Consider the following 17,156-nt stretch of genomic DNA (forward strand, 5'->3'; position numbering starts at 1 on the left):
TTTAAAGTTTGTAAACCAGAAATTGTGCCATCCTTTATTATTATTATGTTTTATGCATCTATTTACCATCAATGTGTTGGGATCTTTTAGAGATGCACCAATCCGGCTTTTTTTGCCTCCAAACCGATACGATACTGGGGGTTTGAGTATCTGTCGATGTCTGGTATTAAACGATACCAAGAGACTTCTTGGCTTTCTCTGAGTGAAAAAGTGAATGGTCCTCTTATCTCCATTGTGAGATCAATATAGTCTTGTTACAGATCAATTATCAATTACATTTATTAATAAACTTACGGAAAACATTTAACAAGGATCAACTCACAACAACTCACATAAACTGATCTGATCATTACAAATATCTTATAAGTTATTCTTCGACAGCATTTCATAAACTAAAATGCAAACACTTGGCCGCTCCAGCAGTGGCTGATTTTATTTTATTAGGCTACTTTAGGCATTTCATCCACAGTTTCTGTCCAAACCTGGATTATTTTTGCCATAGCATGAGCATGCTCCTGCTAGCTTGAGGATACTGTTGCTATCAATCAGAAATACGTTTGCGGAAGTTAAAACTAACTCAAAGATCGTCTTCTCCATCTTCGCTTCAAAATGACTCACAGCATGTCCACATTCACTTAGATTTAGTGGGTTAAAGTTGTGTTTTTAAAGCGGTGAGAGCCAAAACTGGTATCGGTTCCGTATCGAATATTTGTTGCCAATACCCAATATCTTATTTTTTCTAGTATCAGCTCTGATATCCCACACCATTATCGGATCGGTGCATCCCTAGTATCTTTCCTCCAACAATAAACAGAACTTGTCTTTGTCTCAGATTAGCCGTTATAGAGCTTAACAGGAGCGGCACAGCGGAGCAGCTCGTGCTTCACAGCAAGAAGGTCCCTTGTTCGATCCTCAAACTAGGCTTTCTGTGTGGAGTTTTCATGTTCTCCCCATGTCTGCGTAGGTTACTCCGGTTTTCCCTTCCACTAAAACATGTACAATAGGTTAATCCTCCAGCCAGGTGTAGCTAAAGATTAGATGTTTAACATGGAACTTAATGTATGTGATTTTGCTCAGCAACAAGTTACAGTATTTATTTATAAACAGTCAAATTAAAATTAAAATGTTAAATGTTAAATTTTTTACAAAGGGTACAGTTTGGTAAAGGTTCCAAAAGTGGGTTGAATTTATTCATGTCTGTGTTGTTGTCAATCCAAAAAGTTCCCCATGGTTCACAGAGTAGTACTGCTGCCGTTTGTTTACTTCTTATGAAGTCTTCCACAACACTTTTATCTCAGGGATTCATACTGATAAACTTACCTTAGTGTTGCCACAGTCCTGCAAGGATGACTTCTGTACCACTTGAATGTTCTTTGGTGTCTTCTTACATAAGCCTACATGTTACACTTGACTTGTAAGCTCTTTATCTGCTGCTGCCACAGACTAGTGCATGTAAGCTCATAGGAAGTCAATTGTAGTGAATGGGAAAATGTAAGCAAAAGCATCTGTATTGCAAATTTAATGATTGTCTGACCAAATGAAGTAATTTCAAGATATAGTTGCTCTTGCTAATGCTTGCCCTTCTCCTTCAGAAAGCCGGATTCAGCATGTGTATTTCTGCTCGGAATAGCTTTACCTCAATGTCACTTTGAGTCTTTATCTGCGTCTATCTGTCCGCTTATCTTCCTTTTCTCATTATCCGTTTCAGAGCGAGCTTGACTCCGGTGAGAGAGACAGATCTAATTGGCGGCCCGGATCATTCTAATTTAGCGTTTGTGCTGACTTCTCCTTCTCCCTGCTTTCTCTGCGGTTTTCTCATCGCCCTTTTTCATGCGATAATAACAATAATGAGAAAATATCAGTGCACAAAGTTTGCTTGTTACACCGCTCACATTTGCCCAAGTCAATTTGCCCGCTTGTCTGCTCCTGGATGGGAGGCTTATCTGCACTACAGCCCCATCCGTCTCCGAATCGTCTCATGTTCGAATTCAAATCAACCACTCCTATACCTCACTCAGATGCCCCCCAGCTCTCGTTTGCCGCTCACGTCCAGACCTCCGCTCCGAGCAACACCACGAGAGAGCTCGGGTTATTATTTAATGAGATGAAGAAGTGCGAAGAGTGCGGTGTTGACAGTCACAAAGCAAACATCAGGTTCCCCCCTGTACACGGACTGCATCGCTGGCCCAGATAAACTTCCAGCAGCAACTAGACATCACACACCTTTCAAATTCACACATTATTTAGACAATTTTGACAATGCCTCACATTGCCTGAAATAGTGTGTGCAGTGTCAAAACAGCCGTCAAGATGTGTTTCAAAGAGTTATCCTATATATCCTTCTTGTCAATTTTCTTATTGCAGCTATAGACGAAACAGTGAAATCACTGCTCTTTTGGACTCTCAAAAGAAAAAAGTGATTCATTGTCATTTTATGTCGCAGCCTCCTAACATGAGTCATCTTTTTGGCCGAATAGAGATTCCTAAACCAATTTGAAGAATTGTTTCAACCCAAAAAAAAAACACCTTCAGTCAAAGTCATCTTTTTGAGGATATGACTTCTGGAAAACCTAAACTATGTATCTTGTTTACATTAATGAAGCTTTTCCATTGTCCCTTTGAGGGTAATACAAGTGTTACTGGGATGATTGGGGGGGGTCTTTCATCTCCTCCTGGTGTCTCTGTCCAGAAAACCACCCTTGCAACTTCGCTGCCTCCGGGTTGGAGGCGCAATACACACTAATAGAATCATGAAGAAGAAGCTAACAGGCAAATGGGCAAAGCTAACTGTGGGCTAGCGCCACTTTAGCAGTGTTTACAGCCAAGTTTGAGTGAAAAAAATTATCTCCATTGTGTGATTGAGTTGTGGCACAATGTACAATACACCTCTCTCCCTTTGTGTTTTTTGTCAGCGTAGTATTCATTCTCACAGACAATTACTGAGTAAAAAACTACAACATGCTACGACACCTGCAGTAGCGCTTATGGCCTCTAGGGGCATGAGTTACTCAGTTCTGCTTTAATTATGCGATCAAGCTAAAGATTTCCACTTCCTTCATCTGGGTAAGAGCGTGTTTCCTTGATATATGGGATTTATGTGAAACAAAGCCCTGCGATAATTCTCTATGGATTGAGCCATACTTCAAACTTCAACAAGAACCAGTTGACGTGAAATCAGAAATCTGATCCAAACTTGTCATACCACATGAAAGCACGAAGTCTGAACCATTGCAAAGTGGGTCAAGTGCTTTTACCTTCTATTCACATTTGATACCATTGCTGTCCTCTTTGGTCATCAGCGCGTATTGTTCGCATGATTACCGCAGATTACGGGCCAAGTGTCATCTATAAGCTTCCAGCTGCTCAGACCGCCATTAAAACCTTCACAATGACTTCTGATTCCATTCTTCTGCGTTAGCCTCTCTTCGACCAAATTTCCAACTTTGTTTTAAGAAGTTTTTTTTTTTTTTAAATGAATTAGTTCTTGAGTCACAGGAAGGAAACAGAAGCATGTTCGTTAGCGAGTCAAACCTCAAAAGGACTTGACAGGAAAGAGCGACTCGCTGAAATGTGTCATAAAGATGAAGCGAGGCTGTGAAGTCTTTTGATCAGCAGCGCTCCACGTACCTCCACTGTCTCTTAACATCTATAATATATCTGTGCTCACTTTGCAGACTCTTATTAGGAAACCAGTGGTGCCATCCTCCCCCCAAGTGTGGCATCAAACGTGCATAAAAGCACCACGCGGCGACATTTAATATATGCACTCCCCCCGTTCATTGAGATTCATTGCTGTTTGGTCGAACAAAAGCTGCTTTAATATTGGACATGGGTAAATATTTATTTTAAAGTGGCGGGTCTTAGGAAATGAAAAGGCTGCCAGCGCTGAGCTCTCACTGGAGCGTATGTCTGGCCCTGACAGTCATAAATATGGATCACGCACCAACAAGGCACAGATTGCAATCGCACGGCTGTCTTTTGTGGGAGAATATGAAATCTAAGAACAGGCATCTTTAGCTGTGCTCTCCTATCGTGTGGAGGGAGAGTAAAAGGGATATTCCGTGTTTGGTTTTTGATTTGCTTCGTTTTGTTTTTGTCATATTGTATGTATTCTGTTTGCTCAGTGGCAAGACACTTAAACTTTTTGCGGTGGGGGAGAAGGGAAGTTGGCCGATTGTCAGCCACAGGTTAGCTGCTGCTTCACTGAATATAGGGACTAAAACTGAATATAGGGACTAAAACTAAAAATGGTCAACTGCAGCATTTGAAAAAAACTTGTCTAGTTTATCAAAAGCACAATCCAAATCCCAAGCCTTTAGGTTTGTTTGCTATATCTGTCAGTATTTGTGGATTTGTTCACACAAGACCAAACCGGACGCTCCAGGGGCTCTTTCTCCGGGCTGTTTATCGCTCTCACCGACCATGCTCTATTAGTGGTAATACACTGGCGCACCCCCGCTGAGAACAACCCAGAGTATCAGTTTAAGTAACAAGTGGCATGCTGTTTAATTACGTTGGATACCGAGTCCTGAGGGCGGCGAGCACTCCCTCCTTTCTTCAGCTCCGCAGCTCATTTGCAAAAGGTAAATATTCAGGAGGTGGCTTTTCAGACGTGCCGATTAAAGCGTGTCTCTGCGTAGCAATTGCGCGGTGTGCCCAGAATGCAAAGCTTTAATTGAATTCAAAATGAAACTTGTTTGTGTGAGGAGACAAGTGTGACAGGCGGTTCTTATCCAGGGGTGGCCACGTAGTGCTTCAGGAGCCCGAATCACCTCTCAGGGCTTTGAAAAGTGGAGCAGCAGCCACTTAAATGGGGATCCTGTCAGTGGTGATGCACTCTAGAGTACAGTAGAGCCTCGGTGGACAGTTGTAATAACCGTTCTGTTGTTGTTTTTTTCCTCCCCTTTTCCTGTCTTTTCTCTCACAGCGCTCAAAGACCCCTGCTCTGAAGTGGTGTGCAGCTATGGCAGCACCTGTGTCCAGTCTTCAGACGGGATGTCGGCCAAGTGCATGTGTCCGCTGGGCTGCGAGGGGAAAGCGGAGAAGCCGGTGTGTGGCAGCGACGGGAAGAACTACAGGAACGAGTGTGAGCTGCACCAGCACGCCTGCAAGAGCCAGAAGAACATCAGAGTGCAGTACCAGGGCCTTTGTGGTGAGAGAAACTGTCATGAGCACAAAACTAGCTTTTGATACACACTGATCACCCCGTCACCATTATTTAAAGAAAATTAACTTTTAGAGTAGAGACCAGATTATTTATGTGGACCAAATCATTTACACAGATATAAAGACATCACAAATGAGCTTGCTTTGGATGAGAGCTCACATTTAACCTATGGCAAGTCAGAATTTAGAGGATTTCTGCTTTGATAACTTTGCAGGACCATCTTCCGGCTCATCTGTGTCACACCTGGTACTTCATATATTTTTTCACCTTGTTACTTTGAGTTGTGTTTTGCCTCTCAGTATGTCCTATCGAGAATGCCACTAATTCCTTCCCTGCATTCAGGTAGCACATCCTCCTGCTGTGTGAATTGCTGTTTTCGCTAAGTAGGTCTGTCGCATCGTCGCATCTGACGGAGACCACTCTTTTTGTGTCTTTTGTGTTCCCCTTGTTATTGTCAGACGAACATTGTTTACTCCCAAGGCGTAGAAGTGGGAGCTGGGTGTTTGTTGTTGGTGAAACCATATGGAGCAGCAGGAGCCTGGAAGAGACAGAGGCATAGAGAGATGGATGTGCGGTTCCTACAGCGGAAGGCTGCTGGTATAAATCCAGAGTGAGCCAGAGTGACCTGAGTTGGCCCCTTGCTCCCCGGGGAGGCACTGGGGCCCCAGGGACCAGTCAGCTCTGATGGCCCTCTAAATCTTCTGCCGCCTTTTCTACCCAAGCCCGGAACCTCTGAGTCAAACAAATGTGGCTGATTTATCCACCCTGCTAGCCTGAGTAGAAGGAGTCCATTCTTTCAGTAATTATCCTGGCAGCTCTGATGATGAAATGTACAGCTTCTGGCTGATGTTCAGTGTGAAGACAGGATAATGATGTTTGAAGAAAGGGAGCCAATCGGCCTACAAACATAAATAAGGTCTTCATTTGTTTAAAAAAAACAAAAGCCAACATTAACCATAATGTGTGTAATTATATACACCTGTAGGTGCTAAATGGCAAATACAAATAAAATGTGCTATTTTGTGGCCATGTTGCACCCTGTATTACAGTATAGGGGCCTCAATGGTGATATGTAATTGTGACTAAAAAATGCACAAATGAATCCACTTCTGCATGTGGTGCTTGCAAACGCATAGTAAATGACCGCCTTTAAAGTATATTTTTAAGAAGAGGGCATTTTGTTCTACGGTTACTGTTACTATGTTCCTTGTTGTTAGAAAATGTGGCCGAATTTGCGTCTTACAAATTCACTGCATGAATAATGGTAAAGGCATGTTTGTTTAGCGTTAGGCCTAGCGAGCCTCTGCATTGTATCAATAAAAAGCAGTGCGATCCCGGCCAGAGCTGGGCACACTCTCTCTCCCCGCCTCCTCGCCTTCACCAGCCAAAAGCCCCTATCCCGTTCAGGTCCCTCCTTTGTTGCACTTCCAGGAGTCTTTGGGAAGCACTATTCTTTTTGTCCTCCTTGCACCTCCTTCCTTGATGATCGTGCCTTCCACTCTCGACATGTTTTGAATGAGTCTACAGCAGCTTGGCAGAGATTTAATAAGTCACGGTGCTACATAAATCCTTTGTCTTGCCATACGCCGACAGCACAGCTAGCGAGGATAAGACCCAGAAGTAACACCCCGTCCCACACACTCACAAACCAATTCTATTATGATTCCGTACTGATATGGAGAAGTGTGCCAGGCCTCTGCTCCGTCTAGGAATAGGGATGTGCCGGGGAGCAAATCAAACACACGTTCTTTTCATCTATTTCCTGTCTGGCCCCTTGGATCCCGGGTCCCACTGTGAGAGTCACAGCTGCTGGCCTCAAGATAAGATCGGAGGAGTGGCCATGATGGAGTATGATGTCTACACTCCCACATAACGCATATTGTTTGTCTCGCCGCCATCCTGCACTGAGTTAACTTACCAAGATTTTACTAATAACTCATTCCAAACACCAAATGGGAATAAACTTTGGGAAAGTTTTATCTACCAACCTGAGAGGGCTTTTAAAATGTTGGCAGTATTAAGGCTGGCACACTCTGTATCCTGTTGCCATTCTTTATAAGCCAAATTGTCATTTCTTTTTGAAGCTTGGATAATATTGTGGATTTATCCAGTTAATGTTTAAACAAGCTCTACTCCTTTTCTCCCCAGGGGCTAATTAAAGTTTAGTTTATTCTACTATGCACAAGCAGAGAATAGTACCTTAAACTGTAAAACAAAATAATTGTCAGAAACACTCATGAAACATCAACAATAGGTATATCGAAATCTACCCAAGGCCCAACTTTATCCTGACTTTATCCTGACAGTTTCTATGTTCTTTATATCATGAGAATCTCATTGGTTTGCATGTTTGTCACCACAGACCCTTGTGCAGACACAGAAAACAGCGAGAACAGCCTGAACAACAGATGCCGTGTGGACAGTTTGACCCGAGAGCCCCTCCTCTACAGCCTGCCCGAGTCCTGCCCGCCTGACTCTGAACCACTCTGTGCCAGTGACGGACACACCTACGCCAGCGAGTGCGCCATGTACGCCACCAGACTGCAGAAGGGAGTCAAGATCACCAAGGTCCACAGCGGACACTGCCGGAAGCACGGTATGCGTTTACAAGCATTTACGGTCAGAGAAAAGTTTCAATTCAAAATGTACTGGTCAAGACAGGTAAAATTTGAAAGTTTTATCCCCCATGTAAAGCGTCTTTGAGTGTCCAAAAAAGTGCTATACAAGTCTGATGTATTGTTATTATTATTATTATTAAAATATTGTCTGGGAGCTGGGAATCTTCTAGTTCTAGTTGAGGAAAAAAAAATTATGTTTATTATGTTTCCATTTGATCGATCCCAGATAATAATCCTTTCATCACATATTTTATGAACTATTTATTGTCATACATAACCTTCTGAATGATCTTTGCTAATGGCAAAACAATGTGAATAAATGGTAAATAGTCTCAACTTATATAGAGCTTTTCTACCTTTATCAGGCCCAAAGCGCTTTACAGTAAGGGACCAGTCACCCAGTCATACTCTCATTCATACACCAATGTACACAGACACCCGAGGTAAGTAGGGTTAAGTGTCTTTCCCAAGGACACAATGACATTTGCGGGAGCTGCAATTTGAACCCACGACCTTCCGATCACGAGATGACCCGCTCATCCAACTGTTCCACCACCGCCCAATAAACCTTTACTAATCACTGATTCTGGCATGTACGGTATAACTGCTCACCATAGGTTTTATATAAATACAGCCAGTGTCTAAGAGATCTAAAAGCATCTTCACAAACTGTTAAGTATTTAAAATAATCTAGCCCACACTGCATGAACAGCGTGTATTACCGATACTTCGGGTGAGCGCCGTCAGGAGTTGGGAACTGGGCTAGAATAAACAAGAATTCAATCTTGCGATGCTGCTAACTGATTGCTCTTCCTGCAGCGTTTGTCCAGCTACTGGGAAATAAATCAGTTTTCATCTAAACAGTAATTACATGTTCTGCTGGACTGGTGTCAATGTGAGTGTGAAGAGGCAACACTGAAATCGGGCACTATGAGAAATAATCCTTTTTTGTCCTGTAACATGAAGAATGCACAGTACAGATGGTGGTAGTGAAGCGCTTTAAAGCTGTAACCAAAACGATGCTGTTGGAGCACAAGTGAAAGTCAGATTGTGTGGTTAAATTGTTTTATTTCTTAGGCACAAGAAACTGTTATTACCGCTGTCAGTACAATGTTATTACTAAAGCACTTAGCCTTAATTTACTTAAGAAAAACAAGCATTACAACAACAAAAGCAAAAAAAGACAATGGTGGTGCAATATTTGGAAATGAAATCCAATGAAATGTTGTCAATGTAATCAATGTAATCAATGTAATCCATGTAAACCATGTAATGCATAATTTGGGGAGGTGGTGGGTCTTATGGGGGAGCATACTTTTTGTCTTGTTGAGTTTGGTCTTGTTTTGCATTATTTTTCTTTTTACATGTGTTGTGTTGTCGTATGTTGTCAGGTGTTGTCGTGTACTGTCATGCCTTGTGCAGGTGTGGCTTTTATCACTTACAATCAGTGATTGAAAGGATCCCCTCGAAAATGAGATGGCACATGTCAAGGGGCTATCCAAAATAAGAATAAAGAATAAAGAAATGATTTGTTTTGCATGAAAAGTTTACATTTTATTATAAAGTTATAGAGAAACCTTCAGCCCAGTGGTATGTTAGAGTTAACAAAGATTACATGTTTTACATTTAAAAAAAAAAACACAAATGTATACTTAATAGTACAAGAATGAGACAGTTGAAATGGGAAGTAGCAAATTTGCAGCCGAAGTGAGAAAATCCAATTTGTAGCAGCTCTTCACTCTAAAGGCTCGTCATGCTTTGAATTTATTTTAGTCCCCATCACTGGATCAAATTTGTACAGCAATTCAGTTCCTCCATCTATTCTTTTAAAGCCTGCCTTTAAAAGCCTGTCATGCCATACTTAATTACATCAGCGCTGCATCTGAGCGGGAGGCCTTCGAGGATGTGAGATGTCATGGTTACAAGTCAGAATGGCCCTTTCCATTAGCTGCCAATTTGTCATTTGCTTTGGGATGTGATTTCATGGATCTCTGTTTCAAATTGAATTAATTCCAATTGGGGAAAAACGACTCTCTTGCAAATTGGCTCATAAAGTACATTCTGACTAAGTTTTAGTTTGAATAAGTTACTGCTGGCATCAAGGCAATGATCTAGGGCAGGGATTTTATAATGTTTTATAAATGTACCAAAGACATGATGTCTCCATTGTGTTTGTGTTCAAGAGGGTAACTTGTTGAACCTTGGGCATAGTGTCTAAGTAAAGGTGATGGTCCTCTGACATAAGACGCAGTGTGCAGCGGGGATATTGGATTTCCTCTGATGGCTATCACTCGTACAGTAGCAACTGACAGCTCTTTGTTGACCAAGGCTTAGAGGCTGTTCTAATAGCACAGATAACAGGCCCACTGGCTCTTATCGGCTCAAGAGGCTACCAAAGCCACGGACACCTTTCTCATTTATCTGGACAGTCTTTGCACACTGTACAGGGCTATCTTCTTTACAGTAATATGTTCAGAACTTGATCTGTTTTATATAATTGTTTCAGATGTCAATGGATCAGGTGTCACATGGCTATCGTGCAGCATATTTCACATTATACATGTACACAAATGTAAACATGAGTGGTATTTATGTTTCAGAGCTTTGTAAAGAGGAGTGTCTGTTCAACGCGGTCTGTGTGGTGGAGCAGCTGACGGCGCACTGTTCATGTGACCCCATCGAGTGTGACGGCTCATACCAGCCCATGTGCGGCAAGGACGGACACACCTACATCAACGACTGCGTGCGCCGCAAGGCTGAGTGTCTAAGCAGGAACCTCATCCCTGTCAAACATAACGGCCCATGTGGTGAGTCCGGCAACTGCAGCCTCTGACTTGAATGTAATTGTCCCCAGGTTTACTTGTTGTTTTTTGTATTTGCAAAAATGTTTTTCTCAATGTGAGGGGAGAGGGGTCTTAAAAGAACCGTGCCACCACTTCTTCACTTGTCATGCATCTGCCCACCCCTCCATGCTTCATCCGTTCATCGCACCTCTCATCCACTCTTGCTGGAGCGCCAGTCACCCAGTCATCTGGCCTTCCTTGTGTTTTTCCCCTGTCTGTCTCTGTGGCCCTTTTTACACTGACGAATAATGAAACAATGCTAGTTTTATTTAGTTTCTACAGTGGTTTTAGTGGACTCCAAATGTCCCACTCCTTATTACATTTTAACATGGTACCTATGAACTGTAAATGGATAAAGCTTTTCAATTATCAATTTAGTATTAGCCAGCTGCCAGACGCTGTTTGATACTAAATTAACAGCTATCCCTTGTTGCAATTACTAATTTCACCAATCAAGTTTTCTTCACACATCTCACTCTGGAGTTGAGATACCAGTGTAAAGGGGGCTACCGTCTTGTGTTTCCCTGTATATAAAGCTCTTCTTTCTTGTTTCAGTGCGTCAGTCTCTGTTGTCTGTGTGTCTGTGTCCTCTGGCTCCGGGCCTCTGCAGCAGGTAACCTCAGTAACGTCCTCATCATGTGGACTCAGAGGAGACGTGTGGCCTGGGCCTTCACTGGCTCTGGACCAGGAGCGAGCATGTACTGTTCACTGTCTGTCTCTTGTCACGATTCCTTTCCTATATGTTATAATGTTCTGTGTGACGTTGAGTACCTCGCTGTTTCTTCTCCTTTATCCCGTTTAACGCAGCTGATTCTGTTTGCATGTGCTCCTTCTACTGAGATAATTAGTGTAAGAAAACAGACGAGCCTCATCGGTAGAGAAGTCCTCTTGAAAAGTAATGGACCAGGAGAAGAAAATTCAACCACATATCACAAGTAGCAGGTCTTTAATTTTATTGAGCGGTAACTTTTTTTTTTTTACTGGCCTAGTAAAACATACACTTTTTATAAGTTGGGCTTTGTCAGTGCTGCAATGTTGTCCATGCAGACTGATGCTTGAAGTAACGATGAAGTAACAGTAAAGTTTGTCATCAAGCGTCTGTCACACTGCGAATAAAACTTTCTTAGATGAAGTGGACTTGACTTTGGCATGAACTGCCGCGGCAATAAGCCCTTACAAATACTGGATGTCGTTCTGTTATCAGCCAGTTCGGAAATAACTGGCCCTCGTAGGCTCAGTTTGCCTCGCGCCTCGATAAAGCTGTTGTAAACTACTGATGACTCTTTTGTTCTTCCCCCACTCAATCAGAGCGCCGGACAGAAAACAGCCGTTTAATTGTGTCCAGTCCATTGTCTTTGCTGCTGGTGCCAGATGCAGATAAAGCCCCAATAGATGTGTTGATGCTGCCGGCGTCTGAGGATCCCGGTCCCTACAGTTATCTCCACTCGTCACAAACCGCGGCGCTCATTAGCATCATCGGGCCGCACATTAATTACGGAGTCACAAAAACGAGAGACGGGAGTGCTTATGCGTTTTGCTGCGTTTCATTATTTCTGCCTGGCGCTTGTTTGTTTAGCGCTTTGACTCGAGTCGTCTTTATCCTTCCTCCCGTTCCACACTCGCCGCAGCTGTCAGCGTCGGCTCGCATGTTTCTTTAATGCCTTTTATTGACATTTGCATATTTTTCTTCTTTTTTTTTTTCAAAACAGAGCAGCCTCCCTCCGATTCGGTTTTAATTAAACATCAAAAGGCTTGCGTATAGGTGTCCGCAGAGACGTGTGATATGTATGCAGCCAGTCTGCCTTTGCATTCCCCTACGCATCCTATAAGAAGCTGCCACATTCTTTAAACCATGTCCCTCAGTTTTTTATTGTTGCACATGTTCTTGTATAATGACCCAACATGCTTTGAGCTTTGAGACCAACGCAAAGATAAGAAGGAGGAACATTTGTCTGGTAAAGCTGCCCAAAAACTAAACTGTCAATGGTCAAATAAAGAAAGCATAAGCACACATAGCAAAACTAAATCCGAACTGAACTACAATTTTGCAATAGCTCTCCACATGCAAAAGGTTTCGTAGTGAGCCCTTTGGTGAATCCCGTGTCTTAATTTAATGTATTATGCATTAGTTGTAGAGAGAGCATCAATTAGCTTCGAGTAATTCTTTATAGATTTTTTTTTCTCATTTACCAGCCACCAACCACAAAAGTAGTGTTATGAAAGCCGTATAAAAATTGTTTTGGATGAGCCTGAAACATAGTGTTGCATGTTGAGTTAGTGTTAGGATGTTAAAAACAGTTCAAAGCTGTACCAAGTAACTTGCTTACCTTAATAAATCCTTTCCGTAGTCCGTCTGGGGGTAATACAAGTGTTGATGGGATGATTTGGGGGTCTTTCATCTCCCCCTGGGGTCTCTGGCCAGAAAACCACAATTGCAACATTGTAGCCTACAGGTCGGAGGCGTTATACACACTAATGGAATCACGAAGAAGAAGCAGCTAACAGGCTAACGGGCAAAGATAACTGTGGGCTAGCACCACTTAAACAGTATATACAGCCAAGTTTGAGTGAAAAAAAATATCTCCATTGTGCAACTGGATGTACAATATCCCTCTCTCCCTTTTTCTTTTCTGTCAGCGTAGTATTTACTCTCACGGACAATAAATGAGTAAAAAAACGCAACATGCTACGACACCTGCAGTGGCGCTTATGGCCTCTAGGGGCATGAGCTACTTCTGCTTTAGGGAACAATAGGCGCAGCACAAATGTTCAAAGCACCTCGTTTCAATTCTCACTATTCTTGTTTTTACTTACACTGCATCCCACATGCATAATGTGTCATACATGGCACATAACTCGTCTTGACTGATCTCAAAGAAGATGCGAGAAAAGAGAACTCCCCCTTTGTTCTTCACCCAGAGCCTGGAGGCAAAACATCAGAAAGAAAGATAAAATTAAAGCCGCAAGCGGCATCGAACGGCCCTCGCGGGCCGTGCCTCCTTTAGCGCCTCTATTGCCGTGTCTATGTAACCGTACCAAGGGCGCCACACTGCATTTTATTGCCCCGATGAGCCATTAATCTTTGTCAGTAAACATCAAAACTACATTTTAGCCTCTCCATGTGAATAATGGCTCCAGCCTGCAGAGGGCGCTGGCGCGCATAAACTTTTTAATTTCACAATTAGCATCAGACGGCCCTAACGGGCCGTATTTCAATGACCACTGTCCACACGCTCCTGACAGGGGGCGCTAACGCGCTGTAATGTTGCATAATGTGAGATTCATGTGTCAGCCCCATTATGATAACATGGGGGCCCCCGGGCATTACCATGGCAACACCGTACAAAATACGGTATGGGTCCCATTGGCTTTTTGGATTGGGACGCCATCATCTATTTTTGTACCGAATTTAATCCATTTCCGACAAACTAATTTTTTTCCCATAATGCATTTTTTCTTCTGGACCTGGAGGGGGCGCTATCGCACCCAATGTCACTTTTTCACATTTGTTGCGTCCAGGGGTGACAGGTCAACAAAATGTATATTTCCAATTTTAAATCGGAGTTTGTTTGTGCGAATGGGAGCGATTTTTAGTTGTTGATGAATCGCAAAATACTTCGGAAAAATTGCGGCTTCGCCGCAAACAAACCGAAAAATTTAGCCAAAAAATTTGGATAACTTTTGATGCCCCACATCTCGAGATGAGCTGGAGCGATTTTGAGCTCATTTGGTCAAACGCCCTAGGAGGAGTTCGTTAAAATGCGACGTCAGCGAAAACCGTGACTCAGCATTTTCCAGATTTCCTGTCAAAATGGCGGACTTCCGGTTTGTAAGGGGGCGTGGCCACAATAATATTTTTTGTTTGTCGTCACATGATGAATATCTGTACCGAATCTCGTCGCTCTACGACAAAGTTGACGTTGGTCCCGCCTCCATGGACGCAATGTATTTTTATTCACCATGGCAACACCGTGCAAAATACGATATGGGTCTCATTGGCTTTTTGGATCGGGATGCCATCAACTATTTTTGTACCGAATTTCATCCATTTCCGACAAACTAATTTTTTTCCCATAATGCATTTTTTATTTTGCACCTGGAGGGGGCGCTATCGCGCCCAGTGTCACTTTTTCACACGTGCTGTGTCCAGGGGTGAAAGGTCAATAAAATTTATATTTCCGATTTTTAATCGGAGTTTCTTTGTGCGAATGGGAGTAATTTTTAGTTTTTGATTAATCGCAAAATCCTTCGTAAAGATTGCGGCTTCGCCGCAAACAAACCGAAGAACTTAGCCAAAAAATTTGGATAACTTTTGATGCCCCACATCTCGACATGAGCTGGAGCGATTTTGAGCTCATTTGGTGAAACGCCCTAGGAGGAGTTCGTTAAAATGCGACGTCAGCGAAAACGCTGACTCAGCATTCTCCGGGCTTCCTGCCAATATGGCGGACTTCCGGTTTGTCAGGGGGCGTGGCCACAATAATATTTTTTTTTTGTCGTCACATGACGAACGTCTGTACCGAATCTCGTCGCTCTACGACAAAGTTTACTTCGGCCCCTCCCCCATTGGCGCAATGTATTTTGACTTTTGTAGGTGGCGCTGTCGCGCCATTTTTCCCCCCCCCAACATGAAACACACATTTTAATTAATTTTTCACCGGACCTGAATTTTGGGCAAAGTTTGGTGAGTTTTCGACTATGTTCAGGGGGTCAAATTCCTGCTCAAAGAGCAGAAGAAGAAAGAAGAAAAAAGAATTAAAGCCGCAAGCGGCATCGAACGGCCCTCGCGGGCCGTGCCTCCTTTAGCGCCTCTATTGCCGCGTCTATGTAACCGTACCAAGGGCGCCACACTGCATTTTATTGCCCAAATGTGCCATTAATCTTTGTCAGTAAACATCTAAGCTACATTTTTAGCCTCTCCATGTAAGAAATGGCTCCAGCCTGCAGAGGGCGCTAGCGCGCCCGTAATCTTTTTAATTTAACAAGTAGCATCAGACGGCCCTAATGTGCCGTACTTCCATGACCACTGTCCACAAGCTCCTGACAGAGGGCGCTAACGCGCTATAATTTTGTATAATGTGAGATTCATGTGTCAGTCCCAATACGATAACATGGGGGGCCCCGGACGTCACCATGGCAACACCGTACAAAGTATGATAGGCGTCTCATTGGCTTTTTGGATCGGGACGCCATCAACTATTTTTGTACCGAATTTCATCAATTTCCGACAAACTAATTTTTTTCCCATAATGCAATTTTTCTTCTGCACCTGGAGGGGGCGCTATCGCGCCCAATGTCACATTTTCACCTGTGTTGTGTCCAGGGGTGAAAGGTCAATAAAATGTATATTTCCGATTTTTAATCGGAGTTTGTTTGTGCGAATGGGAGCGATTTTTAGTTTTTGATGAATGGCAAAATACTTCGGAAAGATTGCGGCTTCGCCGCAAACAAACCGTAAAACTTAGCCAAAAAATGTGGATAACTTTTGATGCCCCACATCTCGAGATGAGCTGGAGCGATTTTGAGCTCATTTGGTGAAACGCCCTGGAGGAGTTCGTTAAAATGCGATGTCAGCGAAAACGCTGACTCAGCATTTTCCAGACTTCTTGTCAAAATGGCGGACTTCCGGTTTGTCAGGGGGCTTGGCCACAATAATATTTTTTGTTTGTCAACACATGACGAATATCTGTACCGAATCTCGTTGCTCTACGACAAAGTTGACGTTGGCCCCGGTTGGTCCCGCCTCCATAGACGCAATGTATTTTGATTCACCATGGCAACACCGTACAAAATACAATATGGGTCTCATTGGCTTTTTGGATCGGGACGCCATCAACTATTTTTGTGCCGAATTTCATTCATTTCCGACAAACTAATTTTTTTCCCATAATGCATTTTTTCTTCTGCACCTGGAGGGGGCGCTATCGCGCCCAATGTCACTTTTTCACATTTGCTGTGTCCAGGGGTGAAAGGTCAATAAAATGTATATTTCCGATTTTTAATCGGAGTTTGTTTGTGCGAATGGGAGCGATTTTTAGTTTTTGATGAATCGCAAAATACTTCGGAAAGATTGCGGCTTCGCCGCAAACAAACCGTAAAACTTAGCCAAAAAATGTGGATAACTTTTGATGCCCCACATCTGGAGATGAGCTGGAGCGATTTTGAGCTCATTTGGTGAAACGCCCTAGGAGGAGTTCGTTAAAATGCGAAGTCAGCGAAAACGCTGACTCAGCATTCTCCGGACTTCCTGTCAAAATGGCGGACTTCCGGTTTGTCAGGGGGCGTGGCCACAATAATATTTTTTTTTTGTCGTCACATGACGAATATCTGTACCGAATCTCGTCGCTCTACGACAAAGTTTACTTCGGCCCCTCCCCCATTGGCGTAATGTATTTTCACTTTTGTAGGTGGCGCTGTCGCGCCATTTTTTTTTTCCCCAATATGAAACACACATTTTAATTAATTTTTCACCGGACCTGAATTTTGGGCAAAGTTTGGTGAGTTTTCGACTATGTTCAGGGGGTCAAA

General features: G+C 43.0%; 1 protein-coding gene across 13 annotated transcripts in view; it reads left to right on the plus strand.

Moving 5' to 3' along the window:
- agrn (agrin) overlaps positions 1-17,156 on the plus strand; it is a 325,948-nt gene that overhangs the window by 205,323 nt on the left and 103,469 nt on the right. For all 13 annotated transcript variants that reach the window (XM_079557727.1, XM_079557735.1, XM_079557734.1 and 10 more), the window contains 3 exons: positions 4,928-5,152; positions 7,530-7,763; positions 10,386-10,592. In XM_079557727.1, the coding sequence (XP_079413853.1) occupies positions 4,928-5,152; positions 7,530-7,763; positions 10,386-10,592 (666 nt within the window). The remainder of the gene's footprint in view (positions 1-4,927; positions 5,153-7,529; positions 7,764-10,385; positions 10,593-17,156) is intronic.

The sequence above is a fragment of the Gobius niger genome (assembly GCF_951799975.1).
Source record: "Gobius niger genome assembly, chromosome: 6".
In the NCBI taxonomy this organism is placed as follows: domain Eukaryota; kingdom Metazoa; phylum Chordata; class Actinopteri; order Gobiiformes; family Gobiidae; genus Gobius; species Gobius niger.